Here is a 27,518-nt window from a genome sequence, read left to right on the forward strand (position 1 = left end):
TATAATTGTTGGTTTATCATACTCTTACTATATTTTTTTTACTTTTTATTCTCTTAAGAATGTACAGAATTCCATATTATTCATTGTTGCCACAACAATTTGAAACTTTAAAACATTGCAGTTGTCAGTCGAATTAGAGATTTCTTTCATGCGACTGTCTGCATAGAGTTGTGCTTCCAAAGTCTATTGAAAGGAGATAGTTTGTGTTCAATATACAGTAGTGTTTTATTTTATTGTGTGAAAAATGCCTCGCAACTGTAAAAATAAACCAGATAGTTTCTGTAATATATGTGGCGAGTTAACCCTTAAAGCGCAGAGGCGAAGTGTTACTACTTTAATTAAGGACGCTTATGAGTTGTATTTTGATTGCAAGATGGATCTGAATCAGAATTGGGCCCCTAACATATGTTGTGCTTCATGTGTAACTCTACTGACTGGATGGGTGAAGGGGACTCGCCATATGCCTTTTGGAATTCCGATGCAGTGGAGGGAACCTACGGATCATTTGACCGATTGCTATTTTTGTGTGACTAATATCTCTGGTATATCTTCAAAGTCAAAACATACAGTTGTATATCCGTCTCTGAAATCAGCAACCAGACCAGTTCTACATGGTCCAGGGCTTCCTATACCTTCTCCACCAGATAGATCGTTGATGCATGGAGATGAAGAAGTTGATGTTGGTGAAGAGTTATGTGATGATAAAATGGATGATGACCAACCCCTTGTAGGAAATTCTGCTGCTTCTTCTGAGCCTCATTTACTTACACAATCAGATCTAAATGATTTGGTTCGTGATCTTAATTTGTCTAAAGCCAAATCAGAATTACTCGCTTCAAGACTAAAACGCTGGAACCTTATAGAGAAAGATACCAAAGTCTGCTTCTTCCGCCAACGTCAAAAGGAATTTGAGCATCTTTTTTCTAAAAAGGAAGAACTAGTTTTCTGCAATGATGTTACAGGTCTCTTCGAGTTACTAGGGCAGCAGCATAATCCAGAAGAATGGCGTTTATTCATTAATTCTTCAAAAAGAAGTTTGAAAGCGGTACTGCTTAACAATGGAAATACATTTCCATCAGTTCCTGTAGCCCATGCAGCTAACTTACAGGAATCATATGAGAACATGAAAATGGTACTGTCCGCTATCCAGCATGAAAAGTATTCCTGGCAGATATGTTCAGATTTGAAAATTGTAGCTCTCTTACTGGGTTTGCAGTTAGGATATACGAAATTTTGCTGCTTTTTATGCAAGTGGGATAGTCGAGATAGAAATAATCACTATATACAAAAGAACTGGCCAAAAAGACAGTCATTTACTCCAGGATAGGAAAATGTCGTTCATCAGCCTCTTGTTGCATCTGACAAAATCATACTGCCCCCATTACACATAAAACTAGGTTTGATTAAGAATTTTGTAAAAGCACTTCATCATAGCACGGATGCATTTCAATTTCTCCAAACCAAATTTCCAAAAATATCTGTAGCTAAACTAAAGGAAGGCGTATTTGTTGATCCTCAGATCAAAGAACTGATGAAAGATATAGTGTTTGAAAGCAAGTTAAAAACATACGAACTAGCTGCATGGTCATCATTTAAGAAGGTGGTCACAGACTTTCTAGGAAACTACAGATCAGAGAATTACAGGGAACATATTAGTGAACTTCTACAAAACTATAAACACATGGGATGTAATATGTCTCTTAAAATACACTTCTTGGACTCGCATCTTGACTTTTCCCCTGAAAATCTCGGCGCTGTCTCAGATGAACACGGGGAACGTTTCCATCAAGACATCGTCGAATTTGAAAGCCGTTACCAGGGAAAATGGGGTCCAAATATGCTGGCTGACTACTGCTGGTCACTCAAAAGGGATGTTCCTCAAGCTAAGTTCAGCTGAAAATCTACCTCTCATACTTTTTAGGTATGTAAATGAAATTTAAGTTTAGATAATAAATTTTAGTAGGAACATTTCTTTAAATTTTTTGAAAATTACTCAAAAACTGTGAGTGATGGAAAAATTCTAAAAACGGATTTGAAATCAGCAGAAAAAAGTGTATGTAAATTAAAATGCATGTAAATTCAATTTAAGTTAAGATAATATATTTTAGTAGGAATAACAATTTTTAACATTTTTTAATTTTTTGAAAATTACTCAAAAACTGTGCGTGATAGAAAAATTCTAAAAACAGATTTGAAATTAGCAGAAAAAAGTGTACCAGAAACACCCTTTCACTTCCATTTAGCAAACAAAAATTTAAATTTTGTTGCCCAGTGTAATAATACTCGGTATCAGCCATGCATCTAGGAGCTAATGGTGAGGGGGAGGTGCTAGACATTTTATAATGAACGGCCTTGGTGCGAATAATGCCCAATACAGCATCACTGCATTTTACTTTGCGATGAAAACCAGTCCGAATTAGCAAGGGTTCACTGTACTAAGTGATTTTGTCAATATACGTTCCATGTTTTAGGTTGATATCTTTAATACTATTCAAGTTACAGTAGTTTGAGAGTAGCAGTGTAATTTTGTTCTTCCAGGCTTGAGCTATCTGGTCAACAGGGGGTAGCAGGCTCTGTTCAGAGCTTGTTACTAATGTGTTGAGGGATATCCTAAGACTGGAAGATCTATACAAACAGATGGAGAAGGTTGACCTCTTCAGAATTAGTGAATTGAGAATGACAAGGAAAACATTCAATTAAATCACCAAAAAATAAAGGTGACCACAAAATGAGTTGGGAAGTTCACTCCAAAAAAACGATCATTAAAAGGATTGAAAGGAAGGATAAGCAAAATTGTACACATCAGTATTTCATAATTACCTTCTATACAAAGATACTTCCACTGATGAGGATCATTCTTGTAGGAACGCGCTCTTCGGCACTCCTCAATGGGTACTTTGGACGCTAGTCGAATTGAAATAGCATATTGGCTGAAGCTGAAAAATTAACACAAACTTCAAATTATTCACTAATTACAAGGTTTCATTCCACAGTTAAATAAGAATGTATAAGAATATTGTTGGAATAAAATTATTATAGAGTTACTTAAATTAAAAGTATATTTCATACCATAAATTTCCCAGAATAAGAACTCCTTTAAGATTAGTAATATTAGTTAACTACTGTGTATATTTCTACTCACTCAAACTCTACATAATAGCGTAGGAACTCAAATAGCAGTTCACCAAGAGTTTGCTTATTTTCGGAGTTGAAAGGGCGCATGTCTTCATGTATATCAATACTGAGAATATCCGAGTGTGGTGAAAACTTGCCCTGATATATCACATGAAGGCAAGGCAATACTGGAGGAGATACACCACCTGGAAGAGAAAATTGAAGGAAAAAGACTTCTTTTACAAATATTATTCAAGCAGGAGTTTTCCTGACTTGAATACATTTACAAAGAACTGAGAAATTGTCTTAAATGAGATATATCCTTGAGTACAAGCAAAGACACACATACTCAATTGATGTAGTGAAGGAGGTCTCACTTGCTCATTACAGTTCTGTCCCTCAGACAGAGGAACTACTTCTCAGCTGAAAGTAATATCATTTCTATTAAAAGGAGTCATGAAAAGCCAGCATGGCATAACAGAATAAATAAACTGACCAGAGCACAATATGTCACCAAGAATACCTACAACAAAAAAGGCCTGTTAATAGCAACAAAATTAAAACATTACAAAACAGTCATTCAACCATAAATAACATACGCAAGCGAAACCATCTTCAAAACAACTAACACTGCACAAATAGACAAAATACTCAAGATAGAGAGAAGAATCATTAGAACATGCATCAACAAATCATATCAAAAAGATAGACACTGGAGAGTAGCTTCTAATGAAACAGTCTACAAGGAAATAGAATCAGTAATGAGCTCATTCAGGAAGAAACGCATTTCATTTTTTGGACATCTAATCAGGACACCAGAGAACAGGATCATCAGGAGAATAGAAAAATTATGGAATAGTAAGTGCAACATTAAGTGGATTACAGAAATCAAGGAAGATATGGATGAACTACAAATTACAGTGGAAGACCTCAGAAACAAAACTGACAAAATCAAGAAACTCACAAACAAACCAGACTGCAAATCAGAATCAACAGACAGACAATAGGAAGGGTGATTTCTGATGAAGAAAGAAGGATAAGATCAGAGAGAATGAAGAAGTACTGGGCTGACAGGAAACTAAAAAAATTATTTGTATAAAGTTGGCTAGAGTGGTCCAATGAAGGCCATAAAATGTAAATAAATAAATAAATAAATAAATAAATAAATAAATAAATAAATAAATAAAAGGAGTCATTTTCTTAAAAAGTTACATTACTTATAACAAAACACAATCTCCAAAGAGCAGGATGTAACAGACCATGTCAAAACATGCCGAAATAAAACTGGAAATAATAATACCCTGACTTGCAGTTTTCCTACATGTCAAATGGGACAGGTATTAATTCTGTTTATTATGCCCGTTATGCATGGGTTTAAGCACTTACTGGAACAACCCCATGTCCTCATCGAACATCCCACACTTTCTAATTATGTGCAGATGTGGTTGTCATGCACGACAACAGGGGAGTCCCACAGCACACAATGCACACCGGTGTAAAGTAAGCAATATAAACATCACATGCTTCCATTACTGCCCACTTGAAACTAGGTAAGTCAGTCTAACATTGGTGTGAACTCAGAATAATAAGAGGAGACAAAACAGCTATGACTTGGAGTACATCTGAATATTCGGACATTTACTGGGTACTGGGAGAGAGTGGCAATCGTCTTGCTATTGCCGGTATGTGGTACATGGAACTTTATCCACAGTGATGTCACCCTGAACCTCACGTTTTTGAAAGACAAGATTGAAGGATGCAGAAAATTGAGACAATTGAGTTACCTTTCATTGTTGATAGGGGAAAACCACCGATTTGCCGCACGTTGCAATAGCGAGGGAGGATCTTGGGCAAAAACGCTGTGGATCCCACTCACAGTACTCAACAGATTGCCTGGCCCTTGAGAGTCCAACGTATTGTACCCTATGTTCACCATGCCTATGACATGCACTCCTACCACACTCAAGTTCAATATCTTCAGCCTGCTGATTGAACGCGCTGCACGGCACATTGTCTTTGGCTGTTTAATGAATTGGAATGTAGTTCTCTTTTTCTTTTGCTATTTACTTTAGGTCGCACCGACACAGATAGGTCTTATGGCGATGATGGGACAGGAAAGGCCTAGGAATGGGAAGGAAGCGGCCGTGGCCTTAAGGTACACCCCCAGCATTTGCCTGATGTGAAAATAGGAAACAACGGAAAACCATCTTCAGGGCTGCCGACAGCGGGATTTGAACCCTCTGTCTCCCGGATGCAAGCTCGCAGCTGTGCACTCCTAACCGTGCGGCCAACTTGCCCGGTAATGTAGTTCTTAAATGCTGGGTTACTTAGACACTAGAACGGATAATTTGGATCAATGAGGCAATCTTCACCCGTGCAGCCATATTTAATACATACAACAATGTGTGGGCCAAGATCATTGGCAGTTGACTTCTGAGCCCGTATCTTCTCCCAGAATGCCTTGACAGATTATGGAACACCCTCTTTCTACGTCAGTGTTATTGGAAGACGTCCCTCCTGCCGCTCAACAGAATATGTGGCACCAACATGATGGGGCTTCGCCACATTTCGGTGTTACGGCTCAATGAGAACTGACGCACCAATTTCAGCACAGATGGTCATGTCAGGGAGGACCAGTACCCTTAACATTGAGGTCACCAAACCTCCACCCACTGGATTACTTCCTGTATGGTCATTTGAAAGAAATGATGGGCAGATGTGCTTGTGATTACTGTTTTAAGAGGCAGTACAACTAGGCAACCATCCTGTGATATCAGAAAGCCATAGGTTATGATCTTTATTCCCTTGTTGATGTTTAACTAATACTTTACTTTATGTTACTTTACTTTACGTTACTTTTCTTAATATACGCAAATGATTTAGGGAACAATATAACATCAAAAATAAGATTGTATGCAGATGACATAATTGTTTATAGGGAAATAAACAACATTGAGGATTGTTCAGAATTACAAAGGGACCTTGAAAGTATCCAACAATGGGTTGAAGAAAATAATATGAAGGTTAATGGAGGCAAATCAACTGTTACAACTTTTACAAACAGGAGCTTTAAAACTGAATTTGAATATACTTTGGATGAGGTAGTTATCCCAAAAGATGGCAAGTGCAAATACTTAGGTGTGAGATTTGAAAGTAATTTGCACTGGAAGGGTCATATTGATGACATTGTTGGGAAAGCATACAGATCGTTACATGTCATAATGAGGCTACTTAAAGGATGCAACAAAGAATTAAAAGAAAAAAGTTACTCGAGTATGGTTCGTCCATTATTGGAATATGCAAACAGTGTTTGGGATCCTCACCAAGAATACCTAATAAAAGAAATAGATAGTGTGCAGAGGAAAGCAGCAAGATTTGTAACAGGGGATTTCAGGAGAAAGAGTAGTGTATCAGAAATGTTAAAGGAACTTGGGTGGGAAACTTTAAGTAAGAAAAGGGAGAAAACTAGACTTATAGGATTATATAGAGCCTATACAGGAGAAGAAGCATGGGGAGATATCCGTGAGAGGCTTCAGTTGGAAAATAATTATATCGGCAGGACTGACCACAAATATAAAATCAGAAGGAATTTTAGCAGAAGCGATTGGGGTAAATTTTCATTCATTGGGAAGGGTGTAAAGGAGTGGAACAGTTTACCAGGGGTAGTGTTTGATCCTTTTCCAAAATCTGTACAGATTTCAAGAAGAGAATAAACAGCAACAGAGAAAATAAATGAAGTGTTAGAGGGCATTCGACCAGTGCAGGTTATTGTAAATAAAAAATGTGTGTGAATAAATTAATTCCATCCCCTGGTCTGAGAAGTTTGGACAGCCCAAGTAGGGGACTGCCTGTAGGGGTGAAGTACAGTGGGGACTTCGAGGGCCCTGGGACCGCTACGGTAGCTGTTAAGGCCCTTCAGGAACTCTGAAAAGTGGTGGCAAAAGGGGCTCTGGTTAAGACGCAGCAGGTCGTTATGCTACTTAGGATCCAGAATGGGTAAAAAAAAAAAAAAAAAAAAAGTAAATAAATAAATGCAATGTAAATATTAATCTTATACCAGTTGTATAGTATCATTTGGAGTAATTCCACATACTGTATATCAGATGACTATATTTTTAAGTAGTACAGGAGATATTATAAGTAGAATTTTGTAAACAATATAAATTTATTAAGGATGAGCTGTGTGTTTAATAGAAAACATTGTTAGCATAAATTGTATAATATTGTATTATAGGAAAATTTTCTTCTCTTGTTAATTTAATATTTAGTGCTTGACAATAATGTATTTTAGTGTACCATTTGCCACCGAGGTAGACACCTCCTTTGCAAATAAAGAGATTTTGATTTGCTTTGAAGATAGAGTTTGAGGGATGTTCCACCATTCAACACATTGTAAAATATATTAATTTATAAGAAGACCAGTTTCGACTCCCTTGGAGTCATCAGTTCTTGTTGAAAATCAAATCAAGGGGAATCTGATAACAATCATCATAATAAAGAATTATATACCTAAAGGCGATTGCCTGGAAACACATCAATGGGTTGCAAAACATTACCTTGAAATGTAACGTATACATGGTAAGCAGTACTTGGAACTTAAAAAGTTCTTAGTTCTGGCTTAAACTGTCTTGTGTTCATGGAACATGGAACACTGGCAAATACGCACTGGTTGAAAATATACACAAATATAACATGGACACTTTAATGGTATGATACACATGGCACTTTAAGATTGTTCTTGTTTCAGTCTATTGGAAACAAATGTACTAACGTAGTTGAGAATATACACATTGATTGAAAATGTATACACTGATATGAAACACATGGCACTTTAATGTTCTTGGATATGAGTAAAAATGCTGTCGTATGTTTGTATAACTCTACATAGACTATCAATCGGTCTTGCCACAATCAAATGGAATATATGCTTTTGAAACAAAACTTGATGACTGTTATACCACACAATCACATGAAACGTTTGGTAATTTATGAAAGTTCTTGGATCTGGGCTAAAACACTGCACGTGTTCGAAAATGCGGAATAGACTAAGGACCGTTCATCTACATGGATACATGAATCAGCTGAAATTATACGTTGGCTTGAAATGCTCAGTATTTTAAGAAAGATCTTGGATCTAATTTAAAATTATCATCGTGTGTTTATGGAACACGGAACATAATTGTCGGTCCTGTTTCAATCAATTTGAATATATGACATAGTTGAAATGAAAATACGTTTGACAATGAAAACATTTAGAACTTGCTGGTTTTAGTTTACGTAATCTTGCAGTGTTTTAGGATAGTATGGAATAAACTTATTAGTAGATTTAAGTTGGTTGAGGAGCTGGGGAACATACTGCATTATGGAACACTTGCTTATGCAGTTGTAACTGTCGTCAACTATTGTTGATGTAGAATGGTGATGGCATGGCTTTGGCTTATGGAAACGTGCATGGAAGGTGGGTGTTCACTCTGTTCCCGCTTGCGTTGACGTGCCGCTAGAAGAGTGGGTACCGGGCGAGTTGGCCGTGCGCGTAGAGGCGCGCGGCTTTGAGCTTGCATCCGGGAGATAGTAGGTTCGAATCCCACTATCGGCAGCCCTGAAGATGGTTTTCCGTGGTTTCCCATTTTCACACCAGGCAAATGCTGGGGCTGTACCTTAATTAAGGCCACGGCCACTTCCTTCCAACTCCTAAGCCTTTCCTATCCCATCGTCGCCATAAGACCTATAAAGCCCCTAGCAAAAAAAAAAAAAAAAAGAGTGGGTTGCAACCCACTACTATCCTAAGACACTGGAAGATTATGTAAACTAAAATCAGCAAGTTATAAATGTTTTCATTGTCAAACGTATTTTCATTTCAACTATGTCATATATTCAAGTTGATTGAAACAGGACCGACAATTATGTTCCGTGTTCCACAAACATGATGATGCTTGTTGTTTAAAGGGGCCTAACATCGAGGTCATCGGCCCCTAACGGTACGAAATGAAATAACAAAAAGTCCATTGACGAAAAAAAAAAAAATTCATGAAAAATGAATGGATGGATATGAACCCAAAAAAACAAAAACAAACAAGAAATAACCAAACAAAAACCAGTGGATCCGACTCAAAAAAGGTCATAAATTACACTATTACTGACCAAGGGACCACTTATAAAGCACAGTCCTGAATCGAGGGTGCTTGATGTCTAAAGGGATCCAAAAACCAGGTCTAAGGCCCCTCAGATGGTTCATGTCGCGAGTAAAGTAGAACCATGGTATTTGTCATGTTTGGGTACTAATCAAAAGTAGCGAAGACTCACGGTGTTCCACACAAGATGGTACTACTCACAAGTATTGTACCTGCTACTACTAATCACAAACCTATTTCGTACCTAATGTAGTGGTTACTACTCGCAAGTACAGGCAACCCATGGTGTTTCCCACATGATGGTACGAATCAAAAGTAGTTTCGTGGTCCTAATTCAATCATCCCTTAGTCGGCCCTTTTAGTCGCCTCTTACGACAGGCAGGGGATACTGCGGTTGTATTCTACATCTGCGTCCCCCACCCGCAGGGGGTAGTGTGTTTGGTCCGCGAGAGGTATTTTATTTCCCTGAAGTCCGCCGGCAAGCCGGTTAGGACCCCCCTATCCGCCACCTGGGACGCGCCACGTGGGACTATCACCTCTCCCCCTGCTACGCCAGCGTAGTAGGTTCATGGTGTTCCACAAACACATGGTAATAATTTTAAATAAGATCCAAGATCTTTCTTAAAATACTAAGCATTTCAAGCCAATGTATAATTTCAGCTGATTCATGTATCCATGTAGATGAAAGGTCCATAGTCTATTCCGTATCTTCAAACACACGTGCAGTGTTTTAGCCCAGATCCAAGAACTTTCATAAATTACCAAAAGTTTCATGTGATTGTGTGGTAAAATAGTCATCAAGTTTTGTTTCAAAAGGTTCACATAATCCAGTTGATTGTGGAAAGACCGACTGATAAGTCTATGCCGAGTTATACAAACATAGGACAGCATTTTTACTCATATCTAAGAACATTCAAGTGCCATGTGTTTTATATATCAGTGTATACATTTTCAGTCAATGTGTATATTCTCAACTACGATTGTTTTAGCCCAGATCCAAGAACTTTCATAAATTACCAAAAGTTTCATGTGATTGTGTGGTAAAATAGTCATCAAGTTTTGTTTCAAAAGGTTCACATAATCCAGTTGATTGTGGAAAGACCGACTGATAAGTCTATGCCGAGTTATACAAACATAGGACAGCATTTTTACTCATATCTAAGAACATTCAAGTGCCATGTGTTTTATATATCAGTGTATACATTTTCAGTCAATGTGTATATTCTCAACTACGATAGTACATTTGTTTCCAATAGATTGAAACAAGACCAACAGTTCAATTCTGTGTTTCACGAACACATGACAATTTTTAAAGCAAAACCAACAACTTTTTAAATGCCAAGTAGTTTATGTCTTTGTACATTTCATTTCAATGTGTATATATTTCATCCAGTTTATTCAGATAGAAACAAGACTATCAAGTCCAAGAACAATCTTAAAGTGCCATGTGTATCATACCATTATAAGTGTTCATGTTATATTTGTGTATATTTTCAACCAGTGCGTATTTGCCAGTGTTCCATGTTCCATGAACACAAGACAGTTTAAGCCAGAACTAAGAACTTTTTAAGTTCCAAGTACTGCTTACCATGTGTACGTTACATTTCAAGGTAATGTTTTGCAACCCACTGATGTGTTTCCAGGCAATCGTCTTTAGGTATATACTTTTTTATTATGATTGTTTTCAGATTCCCCTTGATTTGATTTTCAACAAGAACTGATGATGACTCCAAGGCAGTTGAAACCTGTCTTCTTATAAATGAATATATTTTACAATGTGTTGTATGGTGGAACATCCCTCAAACTCTATCTCATACCAGAAATGTCAAAGTGCTCGCTGCCAAATATCGTGCAGCTGTCACCACGATCAGTAACTAGCAGTTGCTAGGATGATGCAAGGTGTTGTACATCAAGTTCACTTATTTCTGGAGTGGACATTAAGGGAAATAGGGAGGACTAGGGAGCGGTGATAAGGGTACTGGGATCTAGAAGTCAAGTAGGGATGACATAAAAATGTTAGTGTAGAACTGTAGAAGTACTGTACAGAAAGGAACAGAATTACATAACAAACGACGGCTGTATACGTGGACGAGACCTGGAGACACTGGAAGGTATCAAATAGACTTCATTATGATTAGGCAGAGATTCAGAAACCAGGTGTTGGATTGCAAAACTTTCCCAGGGGCAGACGTGGACTCTGACCACAACTTGTTGGTCATGAAATGCCATCTGAAGTTGAAGAAATTGAAGAAAGCAAAGAATGCAAAAAGATGGGATCCAGACAAGTTGAAAGAAAAGAGTGTGAGGGATTGTTTCAAGGAACATGTTGCACAAGGAATAAATGAAAAGGCTGAAGGAAACACTATAGAGGAAGAGTGGAGAGTCATGAAAAATGAAGTCAGTAAGGCTGCTGAAGAAATGTTAGGAAGGAAGAAAAGATCAACTAAGAATCAGTGGATAACTCAGGAGATACTAGACCTGATTGATGAACGACGAAAATACAAGAATGCTAGAAATGAAGAGGGCAGAAAAGAATACAGGCGATTAAAGAATGAAGTGGATAGAAAGTGCAAGGTAGCTAAGGAAGAATGGCTGAAGGAGAAGTGCAAGGATGTCGAAGGCTGTATGGTCCTGGGAAAGGTAGATGCTGCATACAGGAAAATCAAGGAAACCTTTGGAGAAAGGAAATCTAGGTGCATGAATATTAAGAGCTCAGATGGAAAGCCACTTCTAGGGAAAGAAGACAAAGCAGAAAGATGGCAGGAGCATATCCAACAGTTGTATCAATGTAAAGGTGTACATAATTTGGTTCTGGAACATGAAGAGGCTGTTGATGCTGATGAAATGGGAGACCCAATTTTGAGATCAGAGTTTGACAGAGCTGTGAGTGACCTAAATAGGAACAAGGCACCTGGAATTGATGATATTCCCTCTGAATTACTGACTGCCTTACGAGAAACCAGCATGGCAAGGTTATTTCATTTAATGTGCAAGATGTATGAGACAGGAGAAGACCCATCCGATTTTGTTGTTATACCTATTCCCAAGAAAGCCGGTGCTGACAGGTGTGAAAACTACCGCACCATTAGTTTAGTATCTCATGCCTGCAAAATTTTAACACTTATTATTTACAGAAGAATGGAAAAACAAGTTGAAGCTGAGTTGGGAGATCAATTTGGCTTCAGAAGAAATGTAGGAACACGTGAAGCAATTCTGACTTTACGTCTGATCTTAGAGGATCGAATCAAGAAGGACAAGCCCACGTACATGGCATTCGTAGATCTAGAAAAGGCATTCGATAATGTTGATTGGACCAAGCTATTTATGATTCTGAAGATGATAGGGATCAGATACCAAGAACGAAGAATTATCTACAACCTGTATAAAAATCAGTCTGCAGTGATAAGAATCGAGGGCTTTGAAAAAGAAGCAGCAATCCTGAAAGGAGTGAGGCAAGGCTGCAGTTTGTCCCCTCTCCTTTTCAATGTTTACATAGAACAGGCAGTAAAGGAAATCAAAGAGAAATTTGGAAAGGGAATCACAGTCCAAGGAGAGGAAATCAAAACCTTGAGATTTGCCGATGATATTGTTATTTTATCTGAGACTGCAGAAGATCTCGAGAAGTTGCTGAATGGTATAGATGAAGTTTTGGGTAAGGAGTACAAGATGAAAATAAATAAGTCCAAAACAAAAGTAATGGAGTGCAGTCGAACGAAGGCAGGTGATGTAGGAAATATTAGATTAGGAAATGAAGTCTTAAAGGAAGTAGATGAATATTGTTACTTGGGTAGTAAAATAACTAACGATGGCAGAAGTCAGGAGGACATAAAATGCAGACTAGCACAAGCAAGGAAGAGCTTTCTTAAGAAAAGAAATTTGCTCACTTCAAACATTGATATCGGAATTAGAAAGATGTTTTTGAAGACTTTCGTGTGGAGCGTGGCATTGTATGGAAGTGAAACATGGACGATAACTGGCTCAGAAAGAAAGAGAATAGAAGCTTTTGAAATGTGGTGTTACAGAAGAATGCTGAAGGTGAGATGGATAGATCGAATCACGAATGAAGAGATACTGAATCGAATTGGTGAGAGGAGATCGATTTGGCTAAATTTGACGAGAAGAAGAGATAGAATGATAGGACACATTTTAAGACACCCAGGACTTGTTCAGTTGGTTTTTGAAGGAAGTGTAGGTGGTAAGAACGGTAGGGGTAGACCAAGGTATGAATATGACAAGCAGATTAGAGCAGATGTAGGATGCAATAGTTACGTAGAAATGAAAAGGTTAGCAAGGACAGGGTGGCATGGAGGGCTGCACCAAACCAGTCTATGGACTGATGACTCAAACAACAACAACAACAACAACAACAACAACAACAACAATAGATATATACTTACCAGATATTGTAATAGGAGCCTAATCATGGCTGAGAAATGATATAATGCATGCAGAAAATTTCTCACGGAACTGGAGTGTTTATCATACAGATAGGAGGGTGAAAGAATTTGTATGCTATGATAAAGTTAAAGATAAACATGAAATCTTGCGGTAAGGATCATCTCTAAAAATAACCAAACACAGTATAGTGTAGTGTAGATACATTGTAGTATAGATACAGTACGGTACATTTAGATAGTGCCGTATCTTGCCTGCTATATTCGTGTGTTATCTTTCGTGTGTATCTATTAGACCCTAATACTAATAATAATTTGTCTAAGCATTTAGCTTCGTTGGTAATCTTTGAGTACAGTAGTTCTTGCAAATTTCATTTCTGTTGGGCTTAGTAGTGACATACGGTACGGTACCGGTATCGTAATTAGGATACGTCTGAAAGTAGTTTAAAAATTACTGTAGTGTACTGTACAGTAGTATATGAGTAATATCCTATTAGAATTTAGTGTGCTTATTTTATTATAGTAAAATATTTGTGTAGTACTGGTGTAGTAGAGGTATCCGTAGAAACTCTTACTAAAATATTGTTGAAATTAGGATAGGCTTAATTGCAGTTTGGAATTGTGTAGTTCTTGTGTATTACTTTCGATATTCAGTAATTAACAGCAGTTTTTATCCTGTTAGGGGTTGTAGGATAAAAAAAAAATAGAGCACGACTAAGTAGTATTGTAGCGTAGTCCTATATTAATTACCTTATTGTTGTGTACTATCCCAGACAATATATCCCTCCGTTCATTTTTTTTTTTTTTGCAAATAAGTTACTTAATTTTTTTAATTTATAATTTTTCCCCCGTAAAGAATGGCTAAGGAGCGCGAGTGTACTTATTGTGGGTGTGGTGAGGCATTGAGGGGTGTGAGGGAGGAGTTGGAAAGTTTGAGGGAGATAATTAGGATTCTCACAGAAGACAGGAAGGAAGATAGGACTCCCTCAAACAATGTACAGGTTACAGTAGGTGTACAAGAGGGAGGGGAAGGAAAGGGAGGAGTTGTAGAAGACAGGTGGTCTAATGTTCTAAGGGGAAGGAGATTGCAGGCTAGGGGCTCTTTTCAGGATCAGAATTCTGGACAGGTGTCTGTGCGAAATCGGTACGAGTCACTCCAGGTAGAACAACAGAGGGAAGATGAGGGACAAGGAACTGTTGCTGAGATGCATGGAAGTAGGAGGAAGGGAAAAGGTAGGAAAGGGAAATGTAGAGTAGAGGATAGGAAAAGACAGGTGGAACAGGGTCATGGGAAGGAGAAAAGGGAGGAGGAAGTAGCTTCTGCAGCTATCAGGAAAGATAGGGCTGACCAGGAGGGGAGGGGATCAAATGAGGTGGGTAGGGTTGAGGCTCTGGTCATGGGGGATTCCATCGTTAGACACGTGGGGAAAGTGTGTGGAGGAAAGGGAACCAGGGTAGAATGTTATCCAGGAATTAGGTTGAGGCAGATGTTGAGGAAAGTAGAAGAGAGGGAGGAGGGGAAGGAGAAGGTGGTAGTGTTTCAAGTTGGTACCAACAACGTAAGGCAAGCTGATATAAGTACCAACATAGTTGGAGATGTGTGGGATCTGGTAAATGCAGCACGGGTGAAGTTTAAGAAAGCGGAGATTGTTATTAGTGGAATACTGTGTAGGAGGGATACTGACTGGAGGGTGATTGGGGATTTAAATGAGACTATGGAGTGGGTATGTGGGAAACTGGGAGTGAAATTTCTAGATCCTAATGGGTGGGTAGGAGATAGGGATCTGCGCTCGGATGGCCTTCATTTAAACCGCAGTGGTACGTATAAGTTAGGAAATTTGTTTGGAAGGGTAATAGGGAGGTACATTCAGGGAAACGGGATGGCCTAGGGAGCGGTGATAAGGGAACAGGGAACTGGAAATCAAGTAGGGATGACATAAAATTGTTAGTGCTGAACTGTAGAAGTATTGTAAAGAAAGGAATAGAATTAAGTAATTTAATAGATATATATATTTACCAGATATTGTAATAGGAGTTGAATCATGGCTGAGAAATGATATAATGGATGCAGAAATTTCCTCACGGCACTGGAGTGTGTATCGTAGAGATAGGATAGGAAAGGTGGGAGGGGGAGTTTTCATTCTGGTGAAAGAAGAATTTGTAAGCTACGAAAAAGTTAAAGATGAGACACATGAAATTCTAGGTGTAAGGCTCATTTCTAAAGATAATAGGCAACTTGATATATTTGGAGTGTACAGATCGGGAAAGGGTAGCACTGATGCGGATTCGGAATTATTTGATAGGATAGTCAGCTATGTGGGAAACGACATGGAAAGAAATGTGATTGTAGCGGGAGATCTGAATTTGCCAGATGTAAATTGGGAAGGAAATGCGAACGACAGGAAGCATGACACACAAATGGCAAATAAGTTAATATGGGAAGGACAGCTGATTCAGAAAGTGATGGAACCAACCAGAGGGAAAAATATCCTGGATGTGGTGCTGATAAAACCAGATGAGCTCTATAGGGAAACTGAAGTAATAGATGGTATTAGTGATCATGAAGCTGTTTTTGTGGTAGTTAAAAATAAATGCGATAAAGGAAGGTCTTAAAAGTAGGACTGTTTGGCAGTACCATATGGCTAATAAAGCAGGTATGAGGCAGTTTCTATAAAGTAACTATGATCGGTGGAAAACGGTAAATAAAAATGTAAACAGACTCTGGGATGGGTTTAAAGAAATTGTTGAGGAATGCAAAAACAGGTTTGTACCTTTAAGGGTGGTAAGGAATGGTAAAGACCCACCTTATTATAATAGAGAAATAAAGAGACTAAGAAGGAGGTGCAGACTGGAAAGAAATAGAGTTAGAAATGGCTGTGGAAGTAAGGAGAAATTGAAGGAACTTACTAGAAAATTGAATCTAGCAAAGAAGGCAGCTAAGGATAACATGATGGCAAGCATAATTGGCAGTCATACAAATTTTAGTGAAAAATGGAAGGGTATGTATAGGTATTTTAAGGCAGAAACAGGTTCCAAGAAGGACATTCCAGGAATAATTAATGAACAAGGGGAGTGTGTATGTGAGGATCTTCAAAAGGCAGAAGTATTCAGTCAGCAGTATGTAAAGATTGTTGGTTACAAGGATAATGTCGAGATAGAGGAAGAGACTAAGGCCAAAGGAGTAATAAAATTTACATATGATAACAATGACATTTACAATAAGATACAAAAGTTGAAAACTAGAAAAGCAGCTGGAATTGATCAGATTTCTGGGGATATACTAAAGACAATGGGTTGGAATGTAGTACCATATCTGAAGTACTTATTTGATTATTGTTTGGTCGAAGGAGCTATACCAGATGAATGGAGAGTTGCTATAGTAGCCCCTGTGTATAAAGGAAAGGGTGATAGACATAAAGCTGAAAATTACAGGCCAGTAAGTTTGACATGCATTGTATGTAAGCTTTGGGAAGGCATTCTTTCTGATTATATTAGACATGTTTGTGAAATTAATAACTGGTTCGATAGAAGGCAATTCGGTTTTAGGAAAGGTTATTCCACTGAAGCTCAACTTGTAGGATTCCAGCAAGATATAGCAGATATCTTGGATTCTGGGGGTCAAATGGACTGTATCACGATTGACCTGTCTAAAGCATTTGATAGGGTGGATCATGGGAGACTACTGGCAAAAATGAGTGCAATTGGACTAGACAAAAGAGTGACTGAATGGGTTGCTATATTTCTAGAAAATAGATCTCAGAGAGTTAGAGTAGGTGAAGCTTTGTCTGACCCTGTAATAGTCGAGAGGGGAGTTCCTCAGGGCAGTGTTATCGGACCTTTATGTTTTCTTATATATATAAATGATATGAGTAAAGGAGTGGAATCGGAGGTAAGGCTTTTTGCGGATGATGTTATTCTCTATAGAGTGATAAATAAGTTACAAGATTGTGAGCAACTGCAACGTGACCTCGAAAATGTTGTGAGATGGACAGCAGGCAATGGTATGTTGATAAACGGGGCTAAAAGTCAGGTTGTGAGTTTCACAAATAGGAAAAGTCCTCTCAGTTTTAATTACTGCGTTGATAGGGTGAAAGTTCCTTTTGGGGATCATTGTAAGTATCTAGGTGTTAATATAAGGAAAGATCTTCACTGGGGTAATCACATAAATGGGATTGTAAATAAAGGGTACCGATCTCTACACATGGTTATGAGGGTGTTTAGGGGTTGTAGTAAGGATGTAAAGGAGAGTGCATATAAGTCTCTGGTAAGACCCCAACTAGAGTATGGTTCCAGTGTATGGGACCCTCACCAGGATTACCTGATTCAAGAACTGGAAAAAATCCAAAGAAAAGCAGCTCGATTTGTTCTGGGTGATTTCCGACAAAAGAGTAGCGTAAAAATGTTGCAATGTTTGGGTTGGGAAGAATTGAGAGAAAGAAGAAGAGCTGCTCGACTAAGTGGTATGTTCCGAGCTGTCAGCGGAGAGATGGCGTGGATTGACATTAGTAGACGAATAGGTTTGAATGGCGTTTATAAAAGTAGGAAAGATCACGATATGAAGATAAAGTTGGAATTCAAGAGGACAAACTGGGGCAAATATTCATTTATAGGAAGGGGAGTTAGGGACTGGAATAACTTACCAAGGGAGATGTTCAATAAATTTCCAATTTCTTTGAAATCATTTCGGAAAAGGGTAGGAAAGCAACAGATAGGGAATCTGCCACCTGGGCGACTGCCCTAAATGCAGATCAGTATTGACTGATTGATTGATTGATTGATTGATTGATTGATAATACAATACTTAATGTTTTTGGAGTGTACATAGCCAGAAAGGGTGATACAGATGCTGATTCGGAATTATTTGATAAGATAATCATATATGTGGGAAAAGATACAGAACACGATTGTAGCGGGTGAACTCAATTTACCTAATATCAATTGGGAAGTTAATGCGAACGACAATAAGAATGACCAACAAATGGCAAATAAGCTAATCTGGGAAGAACAGCTGAATCAGGAAGTGATGGACCAACTAGAGGGAATAATATGCAGGACGTAGTGTTGGTAAAACCAGATGAGCTCTATAGAGAAACTGAATAGATGGTATTAGTGATCATGAAGCTGTTTTTGTCATAGTTAAAAATAAATGTGACAGAAAGGAAGTCCATAAAAGTAGGACTATAAGGCAGTACCATATGGCTTATAAGGAAGGCCGAGGGAGTTTTTAAATAGTAATTATGATTGGTGGAAAACAGTACATAAAAATGTAAACAGTCTGCAGGAAGGGTTTAAAGCAAATGTCGAGTAATGTAAAAACAGGTATGTACCTCTAAAAGTGGTAAGGAATGGTGAAGACCCGGATATAATAACAGAGAAGTAAAGAGACTAAGAAGGAAGTGCAGGGTGGAAACAAAGAGTTAAAAATGGTTGTGGAAGTACAAAGAAACTGAAGGAATGAACTAGGAAATTGAATCTAGCGAAGAAGTCAGCTAAGGATAACATGATGGCAAGCGTAACTGGCAGTCATACAAATTTTAGTGAAAATTGTTAAAGCTTTTATAGGTACTGCAAGGCAGAAACAGGTTCCAAGAGGGATTCCACGATACATTAAAGAACAAGGGGAGTGTGTATGTGAAGATATATACAAGGCAGAAGTATCTGATAACCCAAATTGGCACAGTGGGGTGAAACGCTAGCAACAGGAATGACTTAGCTGGAAAATTTATGATGTCCAATAACGGACTGGAAAATGTATAATGTCCAATAACAGACCACCTAATTGGTATTATACAGAAAGCAAAGAAGATTCAGATAGTTAAGAAGAGGAATTTCTCAGTTTTGAAAATGAACCAGAACTAGAAACACGATAATCTCGACACGCTCTAGGGAGACCAAAACTGATTCGTTCAGGAATATGAGGCAGGCCTCAAAAGCTTTACCAGGAACATGGAGAACAAATTGATTCGGCATGTCTGGGCAGAGAAAAATGATTGGATGCTGGCAATGGCAGATGAATTTGTCTCTGTTCTAAAAAAACCTAGGATCTCGTAGACCACCCAGAAAATAGGACAACAATTGGAAGTCTTGTAGTCCTTAGGAATAAGTACGGAGCAAATGGCAAGATCACAAGAAGGAAGGCTAGAGTCGTGGCCAGGGGTTTTTCCCAGAGGCTGGGTATAGAATATACTGAAATGTTTGCGCCAGTAGCATGACTCAGCTCAATATGAATAACCATTGCGCTCGCTGCTCATCATGGAATGTATGTCCGAAAATTCGATGTAGCAACTGCATACTTTCATGGAATTGTCAAAAAGAAAATCTTCATGGAGGTGCCAAATTATACCAGGGAAATCTTCAAATTCATCATACAGGAAAGCCTGCAACATCTGAGGTCACAGCCGAAGCCAAGAGGATGCTGAAGAAGTTGAACAAGGACTGTGTGTGCCATATTAAAAAGGCTCTGTATGGCTTAAATGCAGGCTGGCCGCTGTTGGCACCGACGCTTGAATGAGCAACTACGAAAGCTTGGTGTCAAAACCAATGTCTGGCGATTCGAGTGTCTATGTGAAGGGTGTAGTGCTGATCTTCCCCGTCGTTTATGTTGATGACATTTGAGTTTTATCACGGAACTCTAGAGAAATTGACGAGGTCTATAAATTTCTACAAAAGTCATTTAAGGTCAAAGACCTAGGAGACATTAAATAGTCTTGGGATTGAGTTTTCTAAAGATGAATCCAGTGTCACCTTGAAACAGAAAGGTTATGTTATGGACACCTTAGGCTGCCTTCAAATGTCCGATTGCAAGCCCATGGCTACATCAAATGAAGCTGGAGTTAAGCTGTCAAGATCGAATACTTGGTCCAAGGATAATGGTGAGAGCTCCCCCCTCAGAGAGCTGATTGGTGCTCTTATGTACCTATAAACTGCAATGCATCCAGACATATCTCATGCAGTGAGTGTGTTAAGCCAATACAATGATTCTTTTGGCAAAGAACACTGGGAAGCAGCAAAGAGGGTACTGAGGTACTTGAAGGGTTCTTCTGACGTGGGAATCACTTTCGGAAGTGATACCAGTAATTTAATTGTATATGTAGATGCTGACTGGGCTGCATGCGTCAACGATCACAGGTCATACAGTGGCTTCGCCTTTACAATGTACACATATGATATAAACTACATGGTATTTGATCCGTACTGAATTGTGATCACAATAATAATTAAACTTGTTTTTATGGTCCACCTTTTCAATACTATAACATGCAAAGTTTACATTCTTAATCTTGGTTGGAACTAGTTTTGGCCTTGACTAGGCCATCTTCAGCCATAACATAAAATTGTACAAATACATGAAATGACTACAAACAAATGCACAAACACAAATGACATTAAAAGGTAAAGGTAATAAATGAACTATGTGCACAACACACAAAATGAAAAATAAGACTCAAAAGTCCTTGGATGCATTGCATCACGTTAAAATATTCTTGAAAAGGCTCATGGATATTGTCAAAAACGGCGCACAAAGATATGATTAATTGGCAGTTCATAGAATGCAGTTGGTAGAAATTTGGAATTCAATGTGGTGTCCATGAAGTTGATTTAAATAAATGACAGTCAAAATTAATGAACTGAAAGGAGAGACAGTGCTAATCAAATGGCATAAGTTATGAGACTTAACTTACGCTACAACACGTGGTGCATGGCCTGTTGTGTGCCCTACTAACAGGGACAAGTTGAGATTGGATCATGAGGTTCAAAGGGAACATGGAAAGGGAAAGGGTGGAGCAAGGAGAAAGGAGAGGACGGGGGAAGGAATGGAGGGGGAAAGGAAGGGGTTTAAGGCGAGACCAAATTTGTTAAAAACACTAAAGAACTGATTGATAATTTAAAAAAGTTTAATATTCAATCCAATCATTCTCTTCATTCATTCGATATTGTAAACATGTATCCTAGTATAAATTTCTGAAGTATATCCCATCATTCAAAACAATTTAAGTAAATACAGCAGCCTAAGTATATTAGAAATACAGGATTTCATGTCTATCCTCAAATTGGTTATAAACAACAATTATTTCACTTTCGATAAAGTCATTTATCAACAAGAAGGTTTGGCTATGGGATCGCTGGCCTCTGGTATCTTGGCTGAGATTTACTTAGATTTTTTGGAACATAACAAAATTGATAATAACTTTGACAACATCCTTTTCTGGGCAAGATATGTAGATGACACCATGGTAATTATGAATGAGAGCATAACAGACGCTGCTACCACTCTCATTAATCTGAATAACATTGATCCGCATATAAAATGCGCACTTGAATCCGAAATTGGACACAAAATTAATTTTTTAGACCTACACTATTATCTGGCACTCAAGCTCCTTGCGACATAAGATTTTCAGAAAACCTACCCAAACAGTCACTACAATCTGTCAAGACTCTTCACACCTTCAAATTCACAAACAAGCATAAACAAGTTCAATAGTTTTTTAAAATCAGGGGTGTACAGGATTAAATACAACAGTTGTAATTTTTCTTATGCTGGACAGACCAGGAGGATCTTTAATATATAGTGATGGGACATTAGATTCATTTTACTAAATCGATTCATTTGATTCCGTTCACGTTACTGAATCGATACAGTGATCCGATTCACGGCACGTTAGACTCACCGCTCCTCTGCATCTGTGTAGTATGTACTGGTAAGACAGCAGTAACAGCATTCAGACTCGTTGCTGTCATCTGGTGTTCATACTATGAACTCCTTTCTTAGAAAAAAAAAATGCTAGTCACTCTAATACACCGAAAATTTCCGGCGGCGCAGGATGGGAAAGGTCTGGGATTAGGAAGGTAGCAGCCTTGGCCTTAATTAAGGTACAGTCCCAGCATTTCCTGATGTGAAAATGGGGAAACTATGGGAAAACATCTTAACGGCTGTCGACGGTCGGATTCAAATCCACCATCCCACGAATGCAAGCATAGCTACGCGATACTAACCGCACGTGATCACAGGCTCGCATGTCAAACACAACTCGGCTACACTAACAACAATAAACATAACATCACTGCACAGCTACAAATGGGAAAGGAGCCACTACTTTGAACCCAATGTCATCCAAATTTACGGACGCCACAGGACAACATGAATTGGTTCCAATAAAAGGGCAACACACACAGCAGAGCTGAACATATTTTAGTTGAATTTCATCCATACATTTGGCACCCTTTTTTTAAAATTGAAAGTGTTTTATCCCACATATACACAGGAAGACAAAAATTTTTACCCATGCAATTTTACAAACTCCAAGAATAGCAGCTGAAGTGTACAACTGTAAATAAGACTTAAATACGGAAGTTAGTCGATGTATTGACCAACAAGCAAGAACGAATGTTCATATGCATGAAGTATTTTTATATATTGTATTTATCTTGTACATATATATATAAGTTAGTTTAAGTAAAGACATATTTTATACACTAATTTTAAGACCTTCAACATAATATTTTAGACATACAGTTGCAATATTGTACAGAATGACATAGGTATACGCCAGTTCACGCTAAGACGTGCCCCATTTGTATGCGACTAAATGTACATCATCATATAGCATTCCTTTAACAACACAATCTTAATCAAAGCTTCATTATATAAATATGTATGTATGGTTCAGCTGAAGATGACCTTGTATATGAGGTCGAAACTGGTCCTGTAGCTTAATATATGCAATAAATAAGTATTGATTGGTGGAAATCCTCTCCTATTTTTAATTGCACAAACATAGCACGCGAGAACGAGAGATTGACAATCAATATACAAGTTTCAATAAACATCGCACATTCGCGCACATTTCTCGCATTAATAAACGTCGATATTTCAATTGAAAGCGGCCAATGAGTGAAGGACTTCCGGCCACTGGCGTAAAAAAGCTGAAATGGCGGGATTTGTAAACAAATGTTTGAAGTTAACAGAAAAATAACCTAAAATCGGGAGAAATAACAGAATAATCGGGAGGTGGGACTCTCGAAAATCGGGAGTCCTCCTGCCTAAATCGGGAAAGTTGGCAGGTATGTCAATGTAATCAGTTTTATCCATTATTACTGTCGTGTTCACTTTATCTGCTCTAGTGACAATAAGATTCATATTTTTAATTTTCAACTCTAACTAGAGAGAAAATAAAACCTGATTATTTTTCAACCTTCACATTCAACGAAGATATTTATGTAGTTACAAATATTCTGAAGAAACACATCACCAAAATTGCATATCGAACTCACAATAGAAATATGGATACCTTATATAATACCAGCTCAATTAACAAGACGAACATTTATCAAAAATCAGGTGTCTACAGATTCCAATGTCAAAACTGTCAATCCTCGTACATTGGTCAAACAGGGAGGAACTTCAAAATCAGATACATGGAACATGTTAATGCTACAAAATATAATAGATACTCGGCAGTTGGCCAGCACATTCAAGATTCAAAGCATAGCTTAAGCAACATACAAGATATAGAGGTGCTCATGAATATGGACAAAGACCCTATTCTTGACGTCGCAGAAAATTGTTTCATTCACTTAGACCAGTTCTTCAACTCCAATTCGAATCTGAACAAAGTCTTCGAATCTGAACAAAGTCTCAGAAAAATCTAATATTCTATTTGATTTTTTAATTAAAGTATTCAATATTTACTGCGATACACAGTACCCTATCATGTTACAAACCCCCACCACATTGTTCACAAGACCCACCTTAAACCTACTAATCCCCTAATAAGATCTTTTTCTTTCCCCATCTTCCTCCCCTCCAGACCTACCACATTATATATCTCCTTCTCACAAGACTAATGTCTTACCACTGACTGATTTCATATTCATCAGTATTAAATTTTTATCAGGTATAAATTACAAGTGACTCAAATATGTTCTCGACACTCTGGTTGACGCATATCACGTGTGTGTGTTTCTAAATGACTCTACTTTGGAAGCCTATCGGAGCCTTCTATTGAACGGATGCACAAAGACTACATATCGAAGAACCTTCTTTTATTCCTTGAATAATGAGAGACTTTATGTTTTCTTCAATGTGTCACTACGCCAGATTTAATTGTTAAGCCGTTACTCTTCTGTTATGACACATGGTGCGAATAGTCAGTTACAGATTGTGTCCTTGCTTATATATTGTGATATTTTTATGGCTGATGATGACATTATATATGTTGAAAACTGTCCCAAAGTTGAATAAAAGGTATTTGTAACAAACACGTACCTAATTAGCATTGAAAAGGTTGAACCTAATAGATATCTTATCGTTATTCTTGGCTTTGACAATACGAAACTGACTGAGGTATGTGCGAAGTCAGTAATGCCATTCCTCATGAAAACAGTCCCTATTATGAATGGTATGAAAAGGTCGCTCATGGCATCAGTTGGTGCGTGAATTACACTGGGCTCGGCAGACTTATGTAATAGCATCTTCTGGCAGAAAACTACCCCATTTCATTTCCCTAGCATCTCTCTTCATTGATACCTAGGCCGTCTATAAGAGCTGTTGACAGAACTGTTGATGATCCAACCAGCCTTTCAAACTGAGTACTCTAGATACATTACATACATACATTACCTGAATACTGTGAATAACAATCTTTGAAATGTTTGTTCACTTTCAGGTAACATGTATAATTCCATTTCCCGTCTGAATATATGGGATGCTCCACACTACAATAATTGAATGGGTGTTCAGAAAAAGGGGCTAACCAACAAATAAAAAAATAAAAATCAAAGTTATGTGCTGCCATCTATTGAGGAAGGTTCAAATTATCTTCTGCGAGTTGGGCTAACCATGAGGAAATTCTGTGTGAAGAGATACAAAGCTTTCAATTTAATGCCATTTTATTTAGATAATTTTCCTATTGCAAAATCAGGCCAACAGATATTTACGCAGCAGTCGTAAAAATGGCGTTGCTGTATATGTAGGTTAGCAAACCTTATTTCTATGTATGCTAGTGGCTGTGGGTGAGAAGTGTTGTTATATATTGAAATTACCCTTTCAGTCCAGTATTTTAATGAAAGCCCAATTCATTTCATTTTAAATGTGTGCCTAAACATTCCATAACAAGATATACTGTACTCTGAACACTTTTTCTGGATTGTGTTGGCTATCCTGATTGTTTACTATGGAGATAGAAATGACTATTTTTACGTGGGTAATTACAGAAAACTTGAAAGAAGTGCTGAGTAGTAAAAATGACAAGTTTGTGAGCAATCAATCAATGTTTCGACCACTTAGTGGTCATCTTCAGCCGTACATAAAAAATCTTAGATGATAACATTTAAAAGCAAGCACATTGGATCTTAAAACTATATCCCATGGGAATCCAAAAACTATTGTTCTAGATGCTTTAAATGAAATGGAAGATGGGAGGGGGGGGGGGGGGGTTGGGGGTAAGGAGATTTATGTGAATGATACTTAAATTACAGTATCGTTTACAATTGTGTTTAAAAAGCTTAAATGATGAAAAACATATTTAAAATATTTAAAAGCGTCTATGGTAAAATTCTTTTTGATAACATTAGGTGGCGTGAATAAAAAGTTAGTGTTTGTAATAATCTTCAGGCATATGTGAGAAAAATAATAATTAAAATTCGCGTCTGTGGTGATGTTAAACACTTTGTTTTTAATAAACATACTTTAAAAATATTCTAAAGTGTATATGGTAAGGCACTTATTCAAAAACACTTGTGCTTGAATGAAAGTTCATGTCATATGCACCAGTCTTCAGGTATTTATTGTTTATATTTAATAACTTCCTTGAGTGATATTCTTGTGGTTAAAAGGCCGTGTTGACTGTTTAACTTCCGAGAATTGCTCTTTGGAATGTGATAAAAGAAATTGTGTTAGTCGTTTAACTTGCTAAAACTCTGTGGTGGCTTCTGTTATATAAAATGGCGATCTGATTCGGGCAGCTTGCCTCGCGATCTGTAACCAGCAGGAGATCGTAATATATTAAAATATGACATATGATAAAAGTAAAAAGCTCCGAGTTCTAAATAGATAGCGGGAAGATATTTGTATTCGCGATTGCGTGGCCTTGACTTACCTTATCTGGCAAATGTTTAATCCGCGTTGCCTTGGAGAACTGCCTTTGTGCACGACCTAGTGTGATAGCGGTGTGACATGGTCTGATTGTTCGTGGAATATTCCGGAGAAAGGGGAAGTAGAGTTGTGTCATCATCTAGTACGTCTTGTGAGGGGGGAGGGATTACTGGTTGTGTTTCAGTGACGTCGTGTTCAAGTATTTCATTTGTTTGTCTTGTTTGTTTACTGTTTACCATTTCCACGTATTTACTGAATTGTTCGTATAGGAGGTTTTTTTCGTTCGTTTCGTTTAGATTCCGTTCCCTGTTCTCTAGTTTATCAAGAGTAATGTGGATGTTTTCTAGGTTATTCATTAAACTTCCTTTATTAATCCTACTGATAATTTGGGGATCTTGTCTGATGTTAGTGAAATTGTGATTTGCCTCCTTCATATGAGCTCCCATAGCAGAGTATCTTCTGTATTTCTCTGCATTAACATGTTCCTGATATCTAATTAAAAAGCTCCTCCCAGATTGCCCCACGTATGTTTTTTTGCACTGGGTATATGTCAATCTGTAAATGCCAGATTCCTGGAATTCGTCATCTTTAAGTTTATTGACTTTATTGTGATTAAAAAATCTGTGTTTTTTATTGTTGTTGGATGAGAAAGCTATTTTGGTATTGTGCTTCTTAAACAAATTCATGATTTCATAAATCCTCGGGTTATTAAAGGTGAATTTGACGTATTTCTTTGCATTCTCCGATTGTTGCTTTAGTTTAATTTGTTGTTGATATTTGCAC

The 27,518-nt window shown here is 37.8% G+C and overlaps 1 protein-coding gene across 2 annotated transcripts in view; it reads right to left on the bottom strand.

Annotated features, from left to right (window-relative positions):
* The window catches only part of LOC136858645 (poly(A) RNA polymerase gld-2 homolog A), a 384,677-nt gene that overhangs the window by 26,940 nt on the left and 330,219 nt on the right, over positions 1–27,518 (bottom strand). For both annotated transcript variants that reach the window (XM_067138357.2, XM_067138358.2), the window contains exons 9-10: positions 3,143–3,320; positions 2,821–2,936 (exon numbers count right to left, since the gene is read on the bottom strand). In XM_067138357.2, coding sequence (XP_066994458.1) covers positions 2,821–2,936; positions 3,143–3,320 — 294 coding nt within the window. The remainder of the gene's footprint in view (positions 1–2,820; positions 2,937–3,142; positions 3,321–27,518) is intronic.

Source organism: Anabrus simplex, chromosome 1 (assembly GCF_040414725.1).
Source record: "Anabrus simplex isolate iqAnaSimp1 chromosome 1, ASM4041472v1, whole genome shotgun sequence".
Classification (NCBI taxonomy): Eukaryota; Metazoa; Arthropoda; class Insecta; order Orthoptera; family Tettigoniidae; genus Anabrus; species Anabrus simplex.